Source organism: Polyodon spathula, chromosome 8, assembly GCF_017654505.1.
Source record: "Polyodon spathula isolate WHYD16114869_AA chromosome 8, ASM1765450v1, whole genome shotgun sequence".
Lineage (NCBI taxonomy): Eukaryota > Metazoa > Chordata > Actinopteri > Acipenseriformes > Polyodontidae > Polyodon > Polyodon spathula.
Window position 1 is genome coordinate 161,412 of NC_054541.1, and position 17,500 is coordinate 178,911.

Sequence of the window (17,500 nt, forward strand, 5' to 3'; positions counted from 1 at the left end):
TTACAGTCTTGTATCTGCACTAAACTGCAAATGAAAAGTGCTTATTTCTGTGAGTAAATCAACACGGGACTTGTTTGTTGTCCATCTTTTTCAGAAAATGTTACAGAAACAAGATGTAAAACTTGGGTCGCCATCTTCACAGGAAACCTCAATCCCACAAAACCTCTGGTTAAAGTTTATTTACTTATATAGTGCCTTTCACACAGTGTCCCCAAGCGTTTACAAGACAGTAAAATCAACAACACACTAAAATATAGAGTACAGAAAAAAAATGTAAGATTGATGGGAGTAAGATAGCAGTTACTAAGGAACAAGAACAGAAATATAGTGAAAGAAAAACATACAACATCGATAAAAAGAAAGAAGTAAAATGACAGTATTAATAGACTGATACATAAAATCAGGATTCAAAAGCTAATCTAAAAAATATCCTTGACTTAAAAAAAAATCAAGGGGCTCGAGCTTCCCTGATATCAGATGGCAATCTATTTATTCCCCAGTCTTGGTGCATTGTAGCTAAAAGCTATTGCCCTTTGTCTTAGTCTTTGGAATAACTAGAAGGCCAGACTCGGCTGAACTTAGTGCACGGATAGGTGCGTATGACGTTGTTCCACGTGGTTTAGTTACAAACATGAATCGTGCCACAAACCCGGTTCACTGGTTCAGTGGACCAGTGACCGCTAGATCCAGTGACCTGACTGTGAAAACACCCGACCAGACGGCCTGGTCAGAGCGTGAAAACACCCAACCAGATAACCTGACGACCTGGTCATAGCATGAAAACACCCGACCCGAAGACCTGGTCATAACGTGGAAACACCCGACCCGACGACCTGGTCATAACGTGAAAAAACCAGACCAGACGACCTGGTCATAACGTGAAAACACCAGACCAGACGACCTGGTCATAACGTGGAAATGGACCCCAGATCAACTGCTAATTGTTCTTAGAAGAAAAAAAAAAGATTTAAAAAATCATTAGATTTGCTTGTTAGAGGGGCGTGGCTTTCCTGAGTTTCCTTATCACAGAGTCCCGTGGCTGTTCAGAAGCTGTAGTCTGACCCCTGTTGTTTGGAGGGCTGAGACGGGTGGCTAGAGACAGACAGGTGACAGAGAAGGAAAGACCATTAATAATATCAATGTATTAATGAAATCAATTATATCAAATGCTTGAATCTGTTAAAGGTAATTAATTAAAATAGTCAGTTTCTCTGGTTAAGTGTTTCTAGTGATTGAGTATGCTGTTAGACCCTGATCTGCCTTGAATAGAGAGCTGCTTGCTGTTTGATTCATTCTCTCTCATTGAGTACTGCATAAAATATGTATTGAAGCACTCGGATTGAGATCTGTGCAGGTATCACAAGCTAAGAAAAGAAAATAAGATAGAAATAAGACTCCCATTGCACATCAGTGTGATCCATTCCTGGTTTCACAGAGTCTAATAAGACACACCTGAGCCTGTTACTTATACACACCGTGGCTAATCTAGCTTGTAGTAAAACCTGGACTGGGTGAAACGGCTATGCAATAGGAGTCTTATTTCCATCCCTGTTGTTCAAGGTGAAATTACTTGGCCTCCCATTGCTAGGGACCCTGAATCAAGATACTCAGACACAGTTTCCCAGTCCCAACCCTCCCAAGCCCCAGCCCCTCATCCTCACCCTGGTCTCTCCGCGAGGCTGTTGTCCTCGGCTCTGGAGATGAGCTGCGATGTGTTCTGGAAGGCTATTCTCAGCTCATCCATCTTCAGCTCCATGGAGTCGATCCTCTCCTCCAGCTGCTTGTACGAGTTGCTCCAGTTCTCATTGAGATCATGCATCATCCTCTGTAAGTGCTGAACACACAGAAGCAGACACACATCATTACCTGCAGCTGCAGAGACACAGAGAGTGTGAGACACACACACACACACACACACGCACAATCATAATGAGACATACAGAGAGTGTGAGAGAGACAGGAACACACACACACAAAACGAATGAGACACACATCACCTCCAGCTGCAGACACACACACACACACACACACACACACACACAGAATGAGACATGCACACTAGGTCTCCCGGTCTCCTGGAACCAGGTTTCAAACCATTGTTTCTCAGGATGGTTTCAAACCATCCTGAGAAAGTGGCTTTGTGTTCCCTCGGCTTAACCTATCAGATCACGCCAGTGTGCTCACTAATAGCCCAGATGCAGATGGCCCAGTGAGCTGCTCCAGCACATACCTTGAAGAGGTCCGCCATTTTAATGCCATGCTCTCTCTTCTCCCTCTGCTTGAGCCTAGCATTCCGAAATCTGGCAAAGGAAAAGTAAAAAGAGTTTTAGGCTCGTTTGATTACACTGTGTAACAAAAAAAAAATTGTTTTGTTCCTGGGTAGTAAGTGTTATTTCCTAATTGCTTATGCCTCAAAAGTATAGAAAATGGCTATTATTCCCCACAAACTTTGCTTTTGTGACCAGGACAGTGATATTTCAAAATATCACTATTTCCAATGGGAAAATTTCATTCACATAAAGTCAGAAAAAAACAACAAATCCAAATGAACATGTATTTATATTACAGTAATACAAAGATGACTACAAAAGATTTAGAAGTGAGTAGTTTTTCGAGATTTACAATTATACTGTAAATACAGTATAATTGTAAATCTCGAAAAACTACTCACTTCTAAAAGACACACATTTGCCCATTTTCCCATTGGAAATAGTGATATTTTGAAATATCACTGTCCTGGTCACAAAAGCAAAGTTTGTGGGGAATAATAGCCATTTTCTATACTTTTGAGGCATAAGCAATTAGGAAATAACACTTACTACCCAGGAACAAAAATTGTGTTACATAGTGTTATGTTACCTAAACTCCTAAACTTCAGGATTATACCAAGGGAAACACCAATCTGAGCTCTGCATGCAATGCACACTGCAACATTAAAGTGGATGAGAGTGCTGTACATGAGCGCAACATTCATGTGTGTATATATGGAAATGAATAAATATTAGATACATAACTGCAGAGTGCACGCATCCTGCTCCACACACCGCTGATCACCTGTGCCAGTGGTTAAGAAAAAAATAAATCAATAATCTGACAATTCCCACATGCTCTCAGAATCTCAGTCCTCAAATCCTTGTGTGTGCTTGTCGCTTGGTCTCACTCACACTCGGATGGCCTCCAGCATTCGTCTCTGTTGTCTCCTGTTTTCTCCGCGGTGGCTCCGGTGAAGCAGCCAGCACTCCCTCAGAACATTTGCCGCCGCATTTCGGATCTGCACACGGACAGCAACCACAATCAGCACAGGCTGTCACCACAGGGGCCACGAGGGTCCCACAGCATGGAGCCCTGCTATACCAGGTAGACTGTTACCAGTCCCCTGTCTAATCCAAGTTTCAGACGAGGTGTAACTGTGAATCGGATGCACAACTAGTTTACTGCAAGGTCTTTACTTTTCTTTTTACACCGCTGTTTTTTTGTGAAACTTCCTGAAATAAAACGAATTTTGAAAGTCATGTAAACCTTTTGTCTACTGATACAAAATCAACATATTTGTCATGTTTGATTTATTTAAGCTTTTGTTTTTTCTTTAAGGAAACAACGCGAGTCAACACAGTAAATATTGTATTACAAATTACCTTTGAATATAAATGAATATATTATTATTTTAGCTTGTATAACTGACCTTTGTCTTGGTCAGATCCAACTCATGATGTACAATGAAAAAGACAAAAAACAAAAAACCCTCCAGATTTGATGTATGAAAAATAAATAAAAAATTCAACCAAACTTGAATCTCAAATGAGTCTTTTAGTGATTTTGTTATCAGTATCGTATCATATAAAAACAATGAAAAGTTTATTTAGTAACAACTGGACTTGCTGTACTTTAGGTGAGAATGCCACACCCAGAGTGAAAAACGGGACTTTACTGTATTATATTGTCATCTGACCAAGACAAACAAAAAGCCAGGTTAGAAACATTAGATCAGCTTTTACCATTAAAAAAAACTGATAGAGAGAGAGAGAGACAGAGAGAGAGAGAGAGAGAGAGAGAGAGACTTTTGATTTTAAGATCCTTTATTTAAATATTTCAAACAAAATCCATTAAAATTCATTCAAGGTAAAACACAACAAAAGTTAAGATTCCTACTGCCTGAGCAGAAATAAAAAAAAAATCCTAAAATACATCGTGTTCTCCTTTAGAACAGATTTTAACCAAAATAAAAGGATCATAAAAAAATCAATAAAAAACTCTCAGCGTTTTTTCCCTGTTAAAAACAGATTAAAGCCAAAATAAAAACACTGTAAAAAAATTAAAATTAGAACAAAAACTGGAGCTCCCCCTCCTCACTCACAGCACACAAGGCGTCTCCCACACACCACCTCTCCTGAAAGTCCTCCAGGTTACTGACCAGTTTAAAATACTCAAACTCTACTCCGATCTGGCTGACCACGAGCACCCTGAACTGAACCTCTAAACTGGTCAGACCAGAACCAGAGAGTTGATTTTTCCTTGTCTTTAAAATAGCCAATTTTGCCTGTCCAATTAAAAATTTAATAAGAACACACCTGTTTTTCATTTTAAAATTGTACAGAACCCCAAAAATAAAAAGCTCCTTACTAAAAACAACCCCTAAATTATTCAGGATTCCCTGCAGTAAATTAAAAAGTGTCCGCAGCCTCTCACACTCACTGTAGGCATGAAAGAGAGTTTCCTCTGCTGAGCAAAAAGCGCACTGCTCACTGATGCTGGGGTCCACTCTATAGAGAAACCTGCCTGTGGACACAATGCAGTGTAGAATCTTCCACTGCAGGTCCCCCACTCTCTTGGCAAGGGGTGGCTTCTACAGCACCCTCCACACTGGCATGTGCCGCTCCTCTACAGATAAGTAAGCTCTCCACTTGGAGTCTACCAGACCCCTTAGTCTATTATACTATGTGGCTTTAACACACAATTTGTATACATGTTTTCCACTCATTGTGTGAAAGACAATTTCCTCCACATTCTGCAATCTAAGCAAAATCCCTCCATTCTCTCCACCCCGTCTCCTTCCTCACCTACTGCTGGTGACACGATCATCCCTGGAAATAAGGAAAGCTGCCTCTGCTCTGTGCCTCTGGACAACTCCTCTCTCAGGACTGCCTTTAACCACGGGGAGAGGCAGCCCCTCAACTCACCCATTAGTCTTTCTGCAAGCCTCTCTGAGTGCCAGCCTAGCTGTGCAGTTAGCTGGGAGGCAGTTAGCCAGCAGGAGAGCTCAAGGTTTAACAGGTGGACCATCCTGGTTACAGCTGCTTTAAAAAAACTGGCACAGAGCGTCATTGACTGGAGGAATTTAACTGGAAAGAGTGGATTAAAAAAATAGGGGCTCCTCAAACAGGTCCTGCCCTGTCAAGGACTCCACATCCCTTTCCACTCTCACCTGCTGCCAAGCATTTAAAATACTTTGATAAAAAGGAGGAAGTCCTGCTTTAAAAAAACTGGTGTTCTCAATTAAAAACAGGTGTTTTTCTAACCCCAGCCCCCCAACTCTATTGAGAAGGAAAAAGGAAACAGGAAACTTCCAATGAGCCTCCTCCTCAGTGTACAGGAGTCTCTGAACCGCCTGCAGGGTGGCTGAAAATGTTGACTAGCCCCTGCCCCCCTCATCACTAAGGAGGTACAGGACTGCCGGCCTCAAACTGTGTCTCCCGCTTCAAAAGAACCCCAGCAGCACTCTCTGGATCTCCTTCACCAGGCCCCGGGGTGGATCCATGCACACCAGTTTGTGCCACATGCTAGAGGCCACCAGATTATTAATAACAAGCACCCGACCCTTGAAGCACAGTTGGGCCAGTAGTCCTTTCCACCTCTGCAGCCGCCCCCTCACCCTGTCCAACAAACCCTCCCAGTTCTTCTTCATGTAGTTCTCTGTTCCGAGGTGCACCTCCAGCACTTTAATGTCTGTTCTGTTCCATTCCAGCCCCTCAGGCAGGAAGGAGGGGTGCCCTCATCCCAGCTGCCCGACAGGAAGGTGTCACATTTTGCCCAGTTTACTCTGGCAGAAGATGCTCTCTGGAACTCATTTAGAGTCTGCTGCAGCGCTTGGACATCTGCATCCCCACTCACAAACACAGTCACATCGTCTGCGTAGGCAGACACCTTCACTGTGGCAGAGGAGGGTGTGGAGGGCGAGGAGGGCACTGTCCATCCAGCTAGCCTGACCCTCAGCAAGTGCATCAGGGGCTCTATAACCAGTGAATACAGCATACCAGACAGAACACAGTCCTGCCTTATACCCCTGCACACTGGGAAGGGCTGACTCAGCCCATTGTTGATCTTTAAAATACAAAAAATGTTGGAATATAAAAGCTGAATATAAGAGATAAAACCAGGGCCGAACCCGAAGGCCTCCAGTGTTTTAAAGAGGTAGGTGTGATTGACTCTATCGAAAGCCTTCTCTTGATCCAGGGAGACCATTCCTACATTAAAATCATAAATATCATTTACAGTTAAAAAAATATCTAATAAAAAACAAGTTATCAAAAAAAGATCAATCCGGTATACAATATGTTTGGTCCATATGTACCACAGTTCCAATAACACTTTTTAATCTATTAGCGATTGTTTTTGATAAAATCTTTAAATCAGAACACAAAAGTGACACAGGTCTCCATTTCTTAAGGTGGCAAAGGTTTCCCTTCTTGGGCAGCAGTGTAACCACTGCCCTACTGCAGCTAAGAGGCAGTTCCTTGTGGCTGAGGCATTATATCCCAGAAAATAATATAAAATTCTCCTGGCAGTCCATCGATCCCGGGAACCTTTCCTCTTGAGAGCTGCTTGACAGCGGCGGTCATCTCCTGGTGGGTCAGCGGTGCGTCCAGCTGAATCTGCTCCTTCTCACTGAGGCTGGGTAACCCCTGGAGCAGCCGCTCAGTGTCCTCTATGTTGCACAGTTCTTTATTATAAAGTTCCTTATAAAAACGCACCGCCTCTCTGCTGATTTCCTCCCGGGTGTGCAGTTCTTTTCCACCAGGAGTCCTGACAGAGCACAGCTGTCTACTGTCTGCTCTCTTCCTTTCCAGGTTGAAGAAGGAATTGGTGGGGGCATCCATGTCTCTCAACTCCATGAATCTGGGATGCACAATCGCCCCCTTCACTCTTTCCTTCAGCAAGCTCCCCAGCGCGATTTTCTGCTCTTTTAGGTTCTCCAGGGTCTGTTCTTTAAACTCTGAATTTAAACTTTCCTCTAGGAGGAGGATTTTGGACTCCAGTTCTCTCACGGCTGTGTTCAGTGACCTGGTTGCATTTATAGTATATTGTTGACAAAAACATTATTTGTATTTTGCCAATGTCCCACCACTGTCTTAAATCTTTATACTGTGCTTTTTCTTTTTTCCAAATTATCCAAAAAAGTTTGAATTGTTGCTTGAATTTGACATCTTGTAGTAATTTTTATACTGAAATGCCAGTAAGATGTTCTGTGGGGTTCTGATTGAATTAATACTGTAATTAATAGACAGTGGTGGTCAGAGAGACTACTGGGGATGATTCTTGCTTTGATGAATTTATTTAAATCATTTTTAGAAGTATAAAACCGATCTAGTCTCACTCTATATAAACAGTTTGTGTGATATTGAGACCAGGTGTATTGTCTTGAACTGGGGTGCAGGCATCTCCAAATGTCAACCAGGTCACTGGACTCTAACATTGCAGCCAACTTTCTGGAGGACTGAGGATGTGGTTCATCATTATTTCTATAAATATTAAAATTAACAGTAAAATTAGCAGTAATTAAAATCTCCTCCTAGTACCACCACATAGTTATTATTAATATCAAAAAGAGCTTGCTTTAATTTTTTAAAATAATAAAATTTGTTCCCCCCCTCTATTGGTGGCATAAATATTAATAAAAACATATACTGTACTGCCCAGCATAACGTTTACTTTTAAAATACTCCCTTTCTCGATTTCCTCCATATCTAATAAAACTGCCCCCAGGCTGGGTTTAAAAAGCACGGCTACTCCTGCACTAGTACTAACACCGTGACTCATCACGCACAGCCCCTTCCACTCCGCTCGCCACGCCTCCTCATTCTCCTGATCCGAGTGCGTTTCCTGCAGAAACACCACCCCCGCCTGCTTCTGCTCTAAAAAAACTCTACTAGCTGTGCCCTCTTAATAGACTGTCTACAGCCGTTCAGATTAAAAGAAACAAAAACGCACTTTTCCATCATGGCTAACAGACTAAAACAAGTAATAAAAGAAGTTTCATAAAACACAGCCATTTTAAACAAGAAATTTTGAACCACTGTTAAAATCCTTCTTAGTTTTCTGAACAATTTTTTTTTTAATCTATAACGTTGTGGCTGATCAAATTCTTCTATTGTTCTTTCCTTGTGATAACGAGAGTGGAGTGGAGAAATAACCTTAAATAAGGGGAAAAACACTATTTCTACTCCCCTTTTCCCTTTTGTTTCTGTCATAAAATCATTTACCTGCTCAAGCGTGTATAACTTTTTCTTACTGACGGGTTGGCTATCAGGGATGTCTGAGATAAGCGAAGAGTCAGAGAGCTCCCCCTCCATCTCATCTGCGCTGTCCCCCGAGAATCCGCTCCTCCGCAGCTCCCTCCGACTCCTCGACACCGGTCTCTGCCACAGCCGTCACTGTTTCAAGTGGCTGAGATTCAGCCAGCGGAGAATCTTGCACCGCGCCCGGCTCACCGTCCGCCGTGTTCTCTTCCTCCACATTGGGAGGGACTGACGCCTTTTAGTAACACAAACGCTTGCCTTCTAAATGACACGACGTGCCTAACGCTGTTATTTTTACAACCCAGCGGGATTCCCTTAATTGGGGACACAAGTTTACTATAACGAGCTAAATTCTTTTCTAATGGCTCATTTTTTAAAAACTGGGGCATACTAGAAATAATAACTTTTGTTACCGGGGTTACTAGCAGGGAAACCTGAACAAATTCAACTTTTACTGTAAAGCCTTCCTCTACCAGCTTGTTTACCAGCGACATCTCCACTAAAAATATTACCAGCGCTTTATTGACACTATTGGCACTGACCTAATATTTTCAAATCCCACCACTTCTCCTACTGCCAGCAGACACTCCTCCACCGAAACCCCAGGGTCAGGCAGGCAACGAACCCCGTGTCCACAGCCCACAGCCCTCCTGAATGAGACGCCATCTCCAGAAACCCACCTCTAACCAACGGACCCCGTTGTCCACAACCCACACCACTACACGGAACTACCTACTAACAACAAACAACACACCCAAACCAGAACAAACAACTAAGTAACTATCAAAACAAACAAAATAAATAAAAAAATAAATAAAAAAATAAAATTTTACATTTCCCGGTCCTACCGCACCGGCGTTCCACCTCTCTGCAAGCCCTTCCCACAATGCTCCACGAGAGAGAGAGAGAGAGAGGGAGGAGAGAGAGAGAGAGAGAGAGAGAGAGAGAGAGAGAGAGAGAGAGAGAGAAAGAGACAGAGACAGACAGACACAGAGACACACACAAACACACACACACACACACACAACCCATGCTGCCCTACCTTCTTGGTGTACTTTGTGTCCATCATGAACTGGTGAACTTGTTTCTCAGCCTTGTTGAGCGCCAGTTTATTTGTGACGACAGCAACCAGGATAGCAGTGCATCCCACTCCCTACAGACAGCACAGGACAGATACTTCAACATAATGCACACAGAAAAAACATTTCGCAATGACTCGCATCCCAGCGCACTGAAGTGAATGGAGAGGTGAGGGCTGAATGCGTGGAGAGGTCAGTATTATTAACTGAAGAGACAGCTCTGCAGTGGAGAGGTAAGTATTGTTAACTCAACTGAAGAGACAGCTCTGAAGTGGAGAGGTAAGTATTATTAACTGAAGAGACAGCTCTGATGTGGAGAGGTCAGTATTATTAACTGAAGAGACAGCTCTGCAGTGGAGAGGTCAGTATTATTAACTGAAGAGACAGCTCTGCAGTGGAGAGGTCAGTATTATTAACTGAAGAGACAGCTCTGCAAGTGGAGAGGTCAGTATTATTAACTGAAGAGACAGCTCTGCAGTGGAGAGGTGGAGAGGTCAGTATTATTAACTGAAGAGACAGCTCTGCAAGTGGAGAGGTCAGTATTACTAACTGAAGAGACAGCTCTGCAAGTGGAGAGGTCAGTATTATTAACTGAAGAGACAGCTCTGCAAGTGGAGAGGTCAGTATTATTAACTGAAGAGACAGCTCTGCAGTGGAGAGGTCAGTATTATTAACTGAAGAGACAGCTCTGTAGTGGAGAGGTCAGTATTATTAACTGAAGAGACAGCGCTGATGTGGAGAGGTAAGTATTATTAACTGAAGAGACAGCTCTGAAGTGGAGAGGTAAGTATTATTAACTGAAGAGACAGCTCTGAAGTGGAGAGACAACGTAAGTATTATTAACTGAAGAGACAGCTCTGAAGTGGAGAGGTCAGTATTATTAACTGAAGAGACAGCTCTGAAGTGGAGAGGTCAGTATTATTAACTGAAGAGACAGCTCTGCAGTGGAGAGGTCAGTATTATTAACTGAAGAGACAGCTCTGAAGTGGAGAGGTCAGTATTATTAACTGAAGAGACAGCTCTGAAGTGGAGAGGTCAGTATTATTAACTGAAGAGACAGCTCTGCAGTGGAGAGGTCAGTATTATTAACTGAGGAGACAACGCTGATGTGGAGAGGTCAGTATTATTAACTGAAGAGACAGCTCTGTAGTGGAGAGGTCAGTATTATTCACTGAAGAGACAGCTCTGCAGTGGAGAGGTCAGTATTATTAACTGAAGAGACAGCTCTGCAGTGGAGACAGAAAGGAGAGAGCTCCATCAACACACAATGAATCGTTACACCCCTATAAATGAAGAAGCACTGATGGAAATAAGACTCCCATTACATAGCCGTTTAATCCAGTCCTGGTTTCACTAGGAGTTTAATAATAAGACACACCTAAGCTTAATACTGCTCCTATACACACCGGGGCTAATCAAGCTCATAGTAAAACCTGGAATGGATGAAGCCACTATGCAGTGGGAGTCTCATTTCCCTCGGCAGGGAAGCATGTTCCTACCATGACTCCGGTGAGCAGGCACACTGTCTTCCCACAGCTGGTCTTGGGGGTGATGTCTCCATATCCGATAGTCAGGAAGGTAATGGTGACGAGCCACAGCGTGTCACCCATGCTGCCCACGGCGCCTTCACTCTGCCTGCAGGAGCACAGCACTCATCAGGCTGGAGCCAGCCAGAGCCTCAGCCCACTGAACTGGGTGGTGAGGCGAGGGCTGACCATTCAACTGAAGAGCAAGCTCTGTAGTGGCGCTGTAACCATAAACGTGTCCCCCTTGCAACACTCTGCCTGCAGTGGATGTAAGAAACACTCATTTTTTCTATGCATTCTATTTATTACACTGTTGCAGGAGGGACAGGTTCATTGTTACACTCTGGTGTACTTGCTGATGAGATGCTGGAGAGCACTATTGAGGCCACAGGGAAGCTTGAAATCTTTTAATGAGTCACCAGGATGACAGGAACAGAAAACGATATGCAGAGTGCTTCAAAGAATAAGGAGAAGAAGACACTAGCTAAGAGAAGCGTGGAGTTTCAGACAGAGAGACAGCTTTATTTCAGGTCCCTTATAGAAGGTGAGCACAGTGTCAGTGTCTGTATTGGCAGATCTTTGCTTTCTTGTGAAATGCCAGTTAGCATTTCTCACAGTGCCTAATGAGCTGCAGGGCTGAGTCAGTTTGCAGAGAGACCACGTTCCCTTTTCCACGAGAGGACGTGAAACTGCTTCTTTAGTTTTCTTGTTAGTTTCTTACTGTTAGTTTTATTGGTTTCATGTTGTCTGCTGCTCTTTGGTCACAGGACCCCCAAGCGAGGACCCAGACTGATGGAAAACTTCCCTCAGATTACAATTTAATCTTGGTTTTGAAGGACGGCTTCCCCTTTACCAGACTTCTCTGTGCTTTACAATGCTTCCCTATGCTTTACCAGACCTCTCTGTGCTTTATAATACTTCCCTATGCTTTACGAGACCTTTATTTGTGCTTTACAATGCTTCCCTATGCTTTGACATGCTTCCCTGTGCTTTACCATACCTCTCTGTGCTTTATAATGCTTCCCTATGCTTTACCAGACCTCTCTGTGCTTCCCCATGCTTTCACTGTGCTATATTCCTGTGAGGAACCCATTGTAAGGAGCTCCCTCAGCAGACAGGCACCTCGACTGCTCACTGACCTCTCACAGAGAGTGAGGAGCCAGGAGGCGGTGAGCAAGAGGCAGACGATGAAGGCAAGCGGTGTGTAGCCAGGGTGGGTGTTCATCAGCAGCTTGAGCACGAAGTGGAAGCGGAAGTTGATGTTGTTGAGGGAGCCGATGCTCCTGTAAGAGGCGCTCTGGTGGATCTTGCTGTAAAGCAGCAGGGAGCGGGGCACCAGGTACAGCCGCAGGAACATCACAGAGCAGAGCAGCAGCTCCCAGACCGGCAGGGAGCAGGCGGGAGAGGGGGTGAGCGTGGAGTTCCAGCCACCGCGCCTCGATCCCTCCTCTCCACTCCCCTGGACCCAGGCCAATGGGACGGGATGCAGGGCACACACTACTAGCTCAAGGGAGATGGAGAAGATGCGACGCGCAGTAAGGGCGACGCGCCAGTCCTCCACGGAATGATCGATCATGAACATCTGTGTGGAGAGACAGACAGACAAGGGGTCACATCAGGAGGGGGCAGAAGCACTTTTTTTCCACTTTTGTTCCCTTCATTAATAGCGTTGCCTTTATAACAGGGCAGAGGTGGCTGGGCGCGAACCAGTGACCCAGAGCACCGCTAACGAGCATCTTAAACACCTCTTGCAAAACAATCCTGTGCCGGGTAATACTCTTCTCCCTGGGAAAGGCAGCCAGACAGATATGATGAGCCGGGTCATGTGCTGGCACTGGCCCCAGTCAGAAACCTGAGCCTCAGGAGCTCCACATGCACCTTGGAGCTACCAGATACCTGTCGAAGCCCGGCTCAAGAACACAACATGAGTCAATCAGCAGCTTGCCCCTCGACACACCTCTCTCCAGCACTGGCTGCATTATAACACCATTATAATTAATCACTTAGCAGAAACTTTTCCATTCTCTCACCTCTTAACAGCTTTATTAACAGGATCACTGGCCCCTCACTTCAAAGGAGAGCTGATGATCTTCACTATCCATTCTCTCACTTATTAGCTTTATTAACAGGATCACTGGCCCCTCCCTTCAAAGGAGTTCTGATCATCTTTAAAATCCATTCTCTCACCTCTTAACAGCTTTATTAACAGGATCACTGGCCCCTCACTTCAAAGGAGAGCTGATGATCTTCACTATCCATTCTCTCACTTATTAGCTTTATTAACAGGATCACTGGCCCCTCCCTTCAAAGGAGTTCTGATCATCTTTAAAATCCATTCTCTCAATTGTTATCAGCTTTATTAACGGGATCACTGGCTCCTCCCTTCAAAGGAGTGCTGATGATCTTCACTATCCATTCTCTCACCTCTTATTAGCTTTATTAACAGGATCACTGGCTCCTCCCTTCAAAGGAGTGCTGATGATCTTCACTATCCATTCTCTCACCTCTTATTAGCTTTATTAACAGGATCACTGGCTCCTCCCTTCAAAGGAGTGCTGATGATCTTCACTATCCATTCTCTCACCTCTTATTAGCTATATTAACAGGATCATTGGCCCCTCCTTTCAAAGGAGTGCTGATAATCTTTAAAATCCATTCTCTCACCTCTTAACAGCTTTATTAACAGGATCACTGGCTCCTCCCTTCAAAGGAGTGCTGATCATCTTTAAAATCCACTCTTAGCTTTAATTAGCACTTTCTACATCAACCCCTTCTCCCTCAATTTAAAGTAAGCACTAGCCAATGACGTTATTTAGATCTCTTAAAACGATTTAGAGACATCTTTACCCCTCATTTTAAGATATCTCTAAATGACCGTTTGGAGTGCCATGCTAGCACAGTCCATATGATTTCCCTAGTATTTAAAGATATCTGTAAATAAATCTGAGAGAGCTTTATTTAATGTTAGATAGCTCAAATTGATTTACAGATATCTTTAAACTAGTTTTAGTTATCTTAACTACACTATTAAAGATATCTGGAATTGAATTTGAAATGTCTCAAAATGTTTTACAGATCTCTCTAAACATTTCAAGATATCTTCAAATGCAGTAAGAGATATCTCTAAATCAGTGGTTCTTGACCCTGGTTCTGGAGGAACACTGCCCTGCTGGTTTTTGTTCCAACCAAGCGATCAATTACATAACTGAACCCTTAATTGAACTCATAATGTGCCTGATCTGAGCTTTGTAAATAGAATTTATGTTCATTATACAATTGTATACCTAAAGTGAAACTCCATCTGTTTAAAATAATTACAAAGCTCAGATCAGGCACATTATGAGTTCAATTAAGGGTTCAGTTATGTAATTGAGTGCTTGGTTGGAAAAAAAACCAGCAGGGCAGTGTTCCTCCAGGACCAGGGTGAGAGCCCCTGCTCTAAAACTCTCATAAGGGTTGAAAGGCTACTCACCTGGAAGTCTTTGTAGTGGAACAACCCCAGCAGGCCCAGCAGACACACAGTAGAAAGGCTGATCAGCAAACTGATAATGAAGACAATCATCGAATCCTGCAACACAAGAGCAGAGCCGCACTATCAGGATCACTTTCACACCCGGTCCTGCTGCAACAGACAGTCAACCTGCAGCCAGTAGCACACAGCCCCTGCACTGACGCTCCAAAGCCCCTGCACTGAGCCTCCACAGCCCCTGCACTGAGCCTCCACAGCCCCTGCACTGACGCTCCAAAGCCCCTGCACTGAGCCTCCACAGCCCCTGCACTGAGCCTCCACAGCCCCTGCACTGAGCCTCCACAGCCCCTGCACTGAGCCTCCACAGCCCCTGCACTGAGCCTCCACAGCCCCTGCACTGACGCTCCACAGCCCCTGCACTGAGCCTCCACAGCCCCTGCACTGAGCCTCCACAGCCCCTGCACTGAGCCTCCACAGCCCCTGCACTGAGCCTCCACAGCCCCTGCACTGACGCTCCACAGCCCCTGCACTGAGGCTCCACAGCCCCTGCACTGAGGCTCCACAGCCGCTGCACTGAGCCTCCACAGCCCCTGCACTGAGCCTCCACAGCCCCTGCACTGAGCCTCCACAGCCCCTGCACTGAGCCTCCACAGCCCCTGCACTGAGCCTCCACAGCCGCTGCACTGAGCCTCCACAGCCCCTGCACTGAGGCTCCACAGCCCCTGCACTGAGCCTCCACAGCCCCTGCACTGAGGCTCCACAGCCCCTGCACTGAGCCTCCACAGCCCCTGCACTGAGCCTCCACAGCCCCTGCACTGAGCCTCCACAGCCCCTGCACTGAGCCTCCACAGCCCCTGCACTGAGCCTCCACAGCCGCTGCACTGAGCCTCCACAGCCCCTGCACTAAGCTTCCACAGCCCCTGCACTGAGCCTCCACAGTCGCTGCACTGAGCCTCCACAGCCCCTGCACTAAGGCTCCACAGCCCCTGCACTGAGCCGCTGCACTGAGCCTCCACAGCCCCTGCACTGAGCCTCCACAGCCCCTGCACTGAGGCTCCACAGCCCCTGCACTGAGCCTCCACAGCCCCTGCACTGAGCCTCCACAGCCCCTGCACTGAGCCTCCACAGCCGCTGCACTGAGCCTCCACAGACCCTCCACTGAGCCTCCACAGCCCCTGCACACTCCACAGAGCACTGAGGCTCCACAGCCCCTGCACTGAGCCTCCACAGCCGCTGCACTGAGCCTCCACAGCCCCTGCACTGAGGCTCCACAGCCCCTGCACTGAGGCTCCACAGCCCCTGCACTGAGGCTCCACAGCCGCTGCACTGAGGCTCCACAGCCGCTGCACTGAGGCTCCACAGCCCCTGCACTGAGGCTCCACAGCCCCTGCACTGAGGCTCCACAGCCCCTGCACTGAGGCTCCACAGCCCCTGCACTGAGCCTCCACAGCCCCTGCACTGAGCCTCCACAGCCCCTGCACTGAGCCTCCACAGCCCCTGCACTGAGGCTCCACAGCCCCTGCACTGAGCCTCCACAGACCCTCCACTGAGCCTCCACAGACCCTCCACTGAGCCTCCACAGCCCCTGCACTGAGGCTCCACAGCCCCTGCACTGAGCCTCCACAGCCCCTGCACTGAGGCTCCACAGCCCCTGCACTGAGGCTCCACAGCCCCTGCACTGAGCCTCCACAGCCCCTGCACTGAGGCTCCACAGCCCCTGCACTGAGGCTCCACAGCCCCTGCACTGAGGCTCCACAGCCCCTGCACTGAGGCTCCACAGCCGCTGCACTGAGGCTCCACAGCCCCTGCACTGAGGCTCCACAGCCGCTGCACTGAGGCTCCACAGCCGCTGCACTGAGCCTCCACAGCCCCTGCACTGAGCCTCCACAGCCCCTGCACTGAGCCTCCACAGCCCCTGCACTGAGGCTCCACAGCCCCTGCACTGAGCCTCCACAGCCCCTGCACTGAGCCTCCACAGCCCCTGCACTGAGGCTCCACAGCCGCTGCACTGAGCCTCCACAGCCCCTGCACTGAGCCTCCACAGCCCCTGCACTGAGGCTCCACAGCCCCTGCACTGAGCCTCCACAGCCCCTGCACTGAGCCTCCACAGCCCCTGCACTGAGCCTCCACAGCCCCTGCACTGAGCCTCCACAGCCCCTGCACTGAGGCTCCACAGCCCCTGCACTGAGCCTCCACAGCCCCTGCACTGAGGCTCCACAGCCCCTGCACTGAGCCTCCACAGCCCCTGCACTGAGCCTCCACAGCCCCTGCACTGAGCCTCCACAGCCCCTGCACTGAGCCTCCACAGCCCCTGCACTGAGCCTCCACAGCCCCTGCACTGAGCCTCCACAGCCCCTGCACTGAGGCTCCACAGCCCCTGCACTGAGCCTCCACAGTCCCTGCACTGAGCCTCCACAGCCCCTGCACTGAGGCTCCACAGCCCCTGCACTGAGGCTCCACAGCCCCTGCACTGAGCCTCCACAGCCGCTGCACTGAGGCTCCACAGCCCCTGCACTGAGGCTCCACAGCCGCTGCACTGAGGCTCCACAGCCCCTGCACTGAGCCTCCACAGCCCCTGCACTGAGCCTCCACAGCCCCTGCACTGAGGCTCCACAGCCCCTGCACTGAGGCTCCACAGCCCCTGCACTGAGGCTCCACAGCCCCTGCACTGAGGCTCCACAGCCCCTGCACTGAGCCTCCACAGCCCCTGCACTGAGGCTCCACAGCCCCTGCACTGAGGCTCCACAGCCCCTGCACTGAGCCTCCACAGCCCCTGCACTGAGCCTCCACAGCCCCTGCACTGAGGCTCCACAGCCCCTGCACTGAGCCTCCACAGCCCCTGCACTGAGCCTCCACAGCCCCTGCACTGAGCCTCCACAGCCCCTGCACTGAGCCTCCACAGCCCCTGCACTG

General features: G+C 47.4%; 1 protein-coding gene across 4 annotated transcripts in view; it reads right to left on the reverse strand.

Moving 5' to 3' along the window:
* Positions 1 to 17,500, reverse strand: part of LOC121319171 (intermediate conductance calcium-activated potassium channel protein 4-like) — an 18,998-nt gene that overhangs the window by 136 nt on the left and 1,362 nt on the right. The window contains exons 2-9 of one of the 4 annotated variants that reach the window (XM_041256356.1): positions 14,591 to 14,686; positions 12,258 to 12,700; positions 11,092 to 11,227; positions 9,556 to 9,666; positions 3,165 to 3,271; positions 2,231 to 2,300; positions 1,662 to 1,834; positions 1 to 1,092 (exon numbers count right to left, since the gene is read on the reverse strand). The exon at positions 1 to 1,092 is cut by the window's left edge and continues 136 nt beyond it. In XM_041256356.1, coding sequence (XP_041112290.1) covers positions 1,044 to 1,092; positions 1,662 to 1,834; positions 2,231 to 2,300; positions 3,165 to 3,271; positions 9,556 to 9,666; positions 11,092 to 11,227; positions 12,258 to 12,700; positions 14,591 to 14,686 — 1,185 coding nt within the window. In that variant the 3' untranslated portion in view covers positions 1 to 1,043. Of the gene's footprint in view, positions 1,093 to 1,661; positions 1,835 to 2,230; positions 2,301 to 3,014; positions 3,055 to 3,104; positions 3,272 to 9,055; positions 9,201 to 9,555; positions 9,667 to 11,091; positions 11,228 to 12,257; positions 12,701 to 14,590; positions 14,687 to 17,500 lie in introns of those variants that run through there. The other 3 variants (XM_041256358.1, XR_005950668.1, XM_041256357.1) reach the window with 3 other exon arrangements.